Raw genomic sequence first — 7,081 nt, forward strand, 5'->3', positions numbered from 1 at the left:
ACACATCACCCATAGCAAACCAGACTGATAATGATGACATGAAACTAGCAGTAACTAGTAATTAAAAGGCAAGAATCTCAGTAGCTTGAAAATCAAAGCATATTCAAGACTCCATTGATAATGTACTGGTGACAAGGCATTGTTTTCCCAAATTGCAGAAATTCCAAAGCTCAGTTAGGCGTTTTGTAATGTTCCTGAGCTTTATGCAACAGCTAAACTTCTTAGTAAACTTAATTAGAGCTCTCAGTAAACACAACTAACTCTCAAATTTAAGGATACTAATTAATAATTCCAGTTAACTTCCTTGATCTATAAGGTGACTTAGTCTTTACTTATATGTTAAATAACTTGCTGTCATTTGAAGGACTCAAAAGGAGAGATTGCATTTCAGGGTCATCTTAAAGGCTTGAAGAGCCCTTCTTTGGCCCACTCTGAGAATCACCACCCTACAGAATGACTAAGGAAATTCTCTTATTTAGTTATAACCATTGCTTTGAGCCACAAAGCCAGGGGGTTTAACTGGCCCATCAGGGGCTTGGGCAGCCCATAGTTCAGCCTCTATTACCAGTTAGAATTGACCTCAATTTCAGCTCCCTTGCTGCTTGTCTCAGGCAGATTAAGGTCAGCCAACTAAAGAAGTGACTGAATCACTTTACCTCTCAGCCCTTCAAAAATTAGCTGGATGATTTCAGAGACTGCATCTAGCTCCATATTCAGTGATTTTCCTAATCTTGGGGCTGCATTGGTATCACAGACACCCTGTGAATAGGTATTGTTTTCTAGTCATTCAAGGGTATCATGCTGTTGGCTCTGAGAAGAGTGTTAATCATTAATCACAGTGACGATGCTCCTGAATGATATTAGTACTTATTGGTTTCAAGTAAAAATGATAATAAATCTTATGCTCTCTTCCAGTTTTATTGTTACTACTAGTTTCCATTAAGACTGAGTCATCTCTAGTGTAGGAGGGTGGCTGGTCAGTGACTGTATTTCAGGGGCATCACTCCCATTTTCCTCTATAGGATGGGACTCAGCCATCCTGTGCTAAAAGTTAAAGAAGATGTTGGCTTTATCCAAAAAGAGCAACACCCGGGGAGTGAAAATAACCCCCTCATCTACAGGAGACAGGAATGGAATACCTATGCAGGGAGTCCCTCTGCTCCTGTGTAGAGAATAGTGATTTTCTTATCTTGCCTAAGAAAGTGGGCATCAGAGAATAAACTTTTAATACCATATTAGAGATTTGTTTTGGTGCTCTTTATTCTGACCCAATTGTGGACATCAATGGATCTCTCCTGAGGTTGCATTTATTTTTTTCTGTCCAAATTGGTGCTTGCTTTATGTCCATTATACAGCAGAGATAGGAGTATAAGAAGCTCCTTTTACAAAGATAGCCGTTATCACTTTAATAGAGTGATACCCCTCTTGGGGGCATTATAGCAAGGCTCTAGCATGCCACTGTGTCAAATGGCCAAATCTCATAGTACTACTTGGTTCAAACAAGTAAACTTTGCCACTTTTTCTTTCCCAAGACTTGGCTGTGTTTCACAGGTGGAAAGGTGCATCAACTCAAAGACTGCAGTCTCCCTTTTCAACCCTAAAGATCTCAATACATCAAAGAAGTGGGGAAAATGTGTTTAAACCCTTACTGAAAATTGTGGTTAAAACAACAACAGTAATTGTACACCTTCAAGGTCGTTGCTCCAACATTGAGGACACAAGATTGACTAAACCAATCCAGAGGGGGAGCTGACTGTAAATTGGTTGTGTCAGATGAAGACTGGATTCTCTAAATGCATCTCAATCTCAAGGCATATTTAAGTGCCACACTTTGTGGGAATTCGCAGAACACGGCATATTTAAAAATAAATTTTCATACTATGAATTAATCAGAAGACTTTTTGTTATCTTAAGAAAAAGTATTAAAAAGGAATCATCTAATTAAATGTTTCCTTGTGTTTTAAGAGCTTTCTTTGCTGCAAAACAACCAGTGATGAAAACACTGCTAATACATCTAAAACACTGCTAACTGATTATATCATGCTTTTATTATTTCTCCACCATACTGAATGTTTTCTTCCCTTTTGAGGTGCCCGCGGTCTGCAGATGACGAGCGAAAGCACCCTGTCCTCTGTCTTTTCTGCGGAGCCATACTGTGTTCTCAGAACATTTGCTGCCAAGAAATTGTGAATGGGGAAGAGGTGGGAGCTTGCATTTTTCATGCCCTTCACTGTGGAGCTGGAGTCTGCATTTTCCTAAAGTAAGTAGGAAGCTTCATAATGAACTTAGGGAATCTGAATCCAGTCTGGAGGCCATCATGGCAGGACAGTATGTTGATAGGATATGATCTGTCAGAAGTTAGAGCATAGACCTGTTATTCACATGCAATTGCATTTGAAAAGATACTTAAGTATCTTCTCAAATGTAAATAATAGTTTAAAAAATATCAAGTAAGTAGTTTAAAAAATAAGGAGTTAAAAATTGGAATCTGTTCACATTTTCATTATTTGTGGAAAACCTTAAACAAATATGGTAGACTTGAAATGAAATTGAGTTATTTGTATTGAGGTGGATGGACCTATAGTCTGTCATACAGAGTGAAGTAAGTCATAAAAGAGAAAAACAAATACCATACGCTAACACATATATATGGAATCTTAAAAAAAAAAGGTTCTAATGAACCTAGGGGCAGGACAGGAATAAAGATGCAGATGTGGAGAATGGACTTGAGGACACAGGGAGGGGGAAGGGTAAGCTGGGATGAAGTGAGAGAGTAGCATTGACATATATACACTACCAAATGTGAAATAGATAGGTAGTGGGAAGCAGCCGCATAGCACAGGGAGATCAGCTTGGTGCTTTGTGACCACCTAGAGGGTTGGGATAGGGAGGGTAGGAGGGAGATGCAAGAGGGAGGGGATATGGGGATATATGTATACGTATAGCTGCTTCACTTTGTTATACAGCAGAAACTAACACAACATTGTAAAGCAATTATACTCCAATAAAGATGGTAAAAAAAAATGGAAACGTGAAATATGATAGGCTTTATATTGATTACTCTGGTATTGTGTAAAAATCAGGTATAGTGAAAGAGTTTAGAGTCCTAAAACTTGTATTTTCAAAGGACATGTACATTGTTACTTTATGTTGTCCTTTGAATGTTTTAATTTGCTTCACTTCCTCTACCAACCAACCATTGTTTTCCCTGGTGTCTTAGCAAATGACTGAGAACAGACCAATAGTCTCTCATATTTATGAAAGAAGAGTGCAAGTTTCCTGAGAGAGAGAAAAAAATCAAAGTGGATGCATGTGCTTTTTCTTTCCATTCTCCCCATGTAATTTAGTTTCTGTTTACATAAACCCAAACATCTCACTCATTAGGGAATATGTAATCACTGCCAATCAGCATCTGTTGGAACAAGGAGAATAAGTGTATGGAAGCAAAGCCCAAACGCCTATTTTCTTCTAGGGTACCTACAGCGATTAAACCCACTACCTATTCCAACTGTTTATTTTATAATTTCTCTCTAGAGTACTTATCTCTTATGTACATGAACATTATTTTTTATTTTTCCATTTCTCTGCTGTAAGAGTCCCAAGTACCTTCACGGTTACAGTGGTTCTTTATAATGTGCACTGTTGGAGGCTGGCTCTAACCAGAAAAGGCTTGACACTTCCATAGATGACCTTCTTTCTGGCCCAGGGTTATCAGACTAGGAGATGTGGTTCTATTCTTCTGTTAAGCTTCCTCCCCCGCTCCAGGTCATAGGTCAGGAAATAGAACAGAAAGAACCCCAGCCACCATCTTCCAGGGTACCTATGGTTCACATAGGACAGCCTCCTTCCTCTCTTCAGTATATTTAGTCAGTATTACTGACTGATCCCATTTGCCTAAGTCCATTGATCCTTTCTCATAGCTTCAACAAAAATAGCAATATTCATTCTCTTTTATTTAGACAAAACACGATTTAGTCTGTTTGTCTATATTGTCTTTATACTGAATTCTTAACAGATACCATGTCTTTTCTCTAGATTAACTTTGACACAGTGCCTGCCATTTGCATACATGTACTTAGTAATATTTCTGTTGGTTGTTTTGTCCCTTAGAATCAGAGAATGTAGAGTAGTCCTGGTTGAAGGTAAAGCCAGAGGCTGTGCCTATCCAGCCCCTTATTTGGATGAATATGGAGAAACAGACCCTGGCCTGAAGTAAGTTTTTAAAATTTTACTCACATTATTGTACATGGATGGTGGCAGCTCTTTAAACACAAAAGCTAATACTGAGAGATATTTTTAAATAGCTATAAATTGAAAATATTAAATATGATTCCATCCTAAATGTAACACATAATTTTCAACAAGTTTGTGCTTCTCCAAAATTTTTAGACCCCCGCCATCCTAATGTTTGAATGCTCTATTATTTTTAATCAACCTTTCTTCAGAATTACTTAGAAGGTTTAATTGACGCTGATGTATAAAAGAAAGAAATCTGTAGTATCCAGTGAGGAAGTTTGGTTTAAAATGGATATTCATTGTTTCCATTGCAATACTTGAAACTTTTTATTAGCCAGCTATGTCAGCCTTCTTTGCTTCTAAACATTAGCAAAAATGCTTAGAATCCTGTAATTTTCTGTATCGTTCACTGGTGTTAGGAACTGGAGTACCACTCATGGGTATGAGAAAAAGGAGGTAAGGCCACAATGGTCCCAAAAGTACATATAAAGATTAGATCCCCTTACCATAAGCTCTTTTTGTTTAACTAAAAGTTTGTTCTTTTGAAATTTTGGGTTAGCCAAAAAAGTTTATTCGGGATTTTTGTAACATCTTACGGAAAAATCCGAACGTTTTCATCATCCCAATATATGATTCAGAATGAATCGGCTTATTAGATGAGGCTTAGAACCTCTTTGTTCATACGGAGATTTGTTTTTATTGTAACAGCTTTTGACCTGTATAGAGAAAGTCTTTGGATTCAGGAAGAAAAAGGCGGGTGGTAAAAGTAGTTAATGATTGAGGATAAGAGGACTGTGTTGTTCCAGAAAGGTACAAAGAAGCAGAATTTTTAAGTTAGTTAGGCAATATGAAAATACCTAACCAGCTGAGACATGTTAGTGCCCCAGGGATGAGAGTCTCACAGTTCTCCATCATTGGCAACAGCCAAACTTCAGTCATTTTGGATTAGCTGTTATACAGTGTTACAAACGGTGCAACCTTAGAATTGGTGTGGAGTAATTTTATTTAAATACTTGCTAATCACCAGCAAGTTTGTTGTGTCATAAAGACAGTAATAACTGAGTATTTCTGAGGAGCAGCATATAATTTGAGGGCTTAGTGTTACACCTCAGACCTAACCTCTGCCATCCAAAGATGAGAAATCAAAGCTGGATAAACTATAAGAGGCCAGAAAGCCATTAAAGACCTACTCAGGCTAACCACTCTAAAAAGAATAGAACTGCTTCAAGTTATAAACCTTTCTAGCCATTTAAATGGGGTCCCATAATGCCCATGGTATACTTGACCTATTTTTCTGAATAATCAAGGAGTAAGTTTCTTCTTCATTAGCTAAGTAACTTATCAAGTTCATAGTGATCAGTGGTGAAGGGAAAATATACCTTTTAAAACCTTGTCCTGGTGATTCCTCCCAGTTCCAAGAACATCTCAAAAGTTCAGACTAATTTAAACAATAAAGATGTAGCAGTTATTTGATTCAAGCTTACATGTTTTTTTCTCCCCCTGAAGGAGGGGCAACCCCCTTCATTTATCTCGTGAGCGGTATCGGAAGCTCCATTTGGTGTGGCAGCAACACTGCATCATAGAAGAGATTGCTAGGAGCCAGGAAACTAATCAGATGTTATTCGGATTCAACTGGCAGTTACTGTGAGCTCCAACTCTGCCTGGGGAGAATCACGAATGAAGACAGTAATGAAGACTGATTCAAAATTATGGAGACCTTATTGAGGGCTGGGGAAGGGTTGGAGGGTCTTTTGCTCCATGTCCAGATTCACATACATCAATAAAATATTCCTTAATGGAATATTTCTTTCAATTAATGAACATATGCTTAAAGGAAAAAAAAAAACAGACATAGATTAATCTATTTTATGTTCCAGAACACTAAAGAAATGCTTCTTCACCCCAAGTGTCTGATTCTGCTAATAGTTCCAGAAAACTTATTTCCCTTCATAATCTGTCCCACTTCACTTCATCCACCTGATAAATGAAGTCACATCAAGCAGTTGTGGGCATTCTTATATGTTGGTTGACTCTTCTACAATTTGTATTTGGTGTTTCCCCCCCAAATTTAATTTAGCTAATGGATCACTGACAAGATTTAATAATCTGTGTTAGTCTTCCTTGCCGCTAAAGAGAAATTCAGAAACCATGCGGTGTACTTCAATTGAGAACGTTTTCCAAAAAGTAAAAATTTTATAACTTCTCTCTTAAGGAAATGCCCCTAAAGTGCCACTTACTGTTTCAGCCAGAAATTAAACTATATTTCTATATGGACAAAGTTTCCATTTCTAAGGCAAATTTCTGCCAGTGTGGAAAAGCTTTTTTTTCCTACTGTAGTCCTCAAGAAGAGTTAGGATAATGTATTTATTATTTATCCCTGATGAAACAAAGCCTGCAGTCCTCACCTCTGATGGTGAGGATTAGCTTTGTTGCGTTTTGAAATTATACTTTCCATTTTCCAAAGGCGAGTTTCTAAAATAAGTTCACTTATCTCTTGATTGTGACACGACTCTATTTGACTCAGAAACCTGATGCAGTTCTGATGTAAACTATCTATAGAATGAGGATAAGAAAATTCCCCCAATGAATGGATCATGGCAGCTGTAAATTAGAACAATCAGATTTAAGCCTGTTCTGTAACATTCTGTGTCTTTGTAAGACAGATCCTTCATTTGTTATCTGTGTGCAAACTTTTCATAAACTCTGGGTATATGAGTAGTATAACCAACAAAAAAAGCCATGTGGTCAGTAGTCTGTGTCCTGTTATAACATGCTGTGGTTGAGCCATCTTGTTTATAAGTAACAGAGCTCTCCTGCATCTGTGCATAGACTTCTTGGTTTTTGG

General features: G+C 37.6%; 1 protein-coding gene across 1 annotated transcript in view; it reads left to right on the forward strand.

The window, feature by feature from the left end:
• Window positions 1–6,617, forward strand: part of UBR1 (ubiquitin protein ligase E3 component n-recognin 1) — a 138,729-nt gene extending 132,112 nt beyond the window's left edge. Inside the window, exons 45-46 of the mRNA XM_007460121.1 lie at window positions 4,111–4,212; window positions 5,743–6,617. Of these exons, the coding sequence (XP_007460183.1) occupies window positions 4,111–4,212; window positions 5,743–5,884 (244 nt within the window). The 3' untranslated portion in view covers window positions 5,885–6,617. The remainder of the gene's footprint in view (window positions 1–4,110; window positions 4,213–5,742) is intronic.
• Window positions 6,618–7,081: the final 464 nt, after the last annotated feature.

The sequence above is a fragment of the Lipotes vexillifer genome, unplaced genomic scaffold, assembly GCF_000442215.2.
Source record: "Lipotes vexillifer unplaced genomic scaffold, Lipotes_vexillifer_v1.1 scaffold408, whole genome shotgun sequence".
In the NCBI taxonomy this organism is placed as follows: domain Eukaryota; kingdom Metazoa; phylum Chordata; class Mammalia; order Artiodactyla; family Lipotidae; genus Lipotes; species Lipotes vexillifer.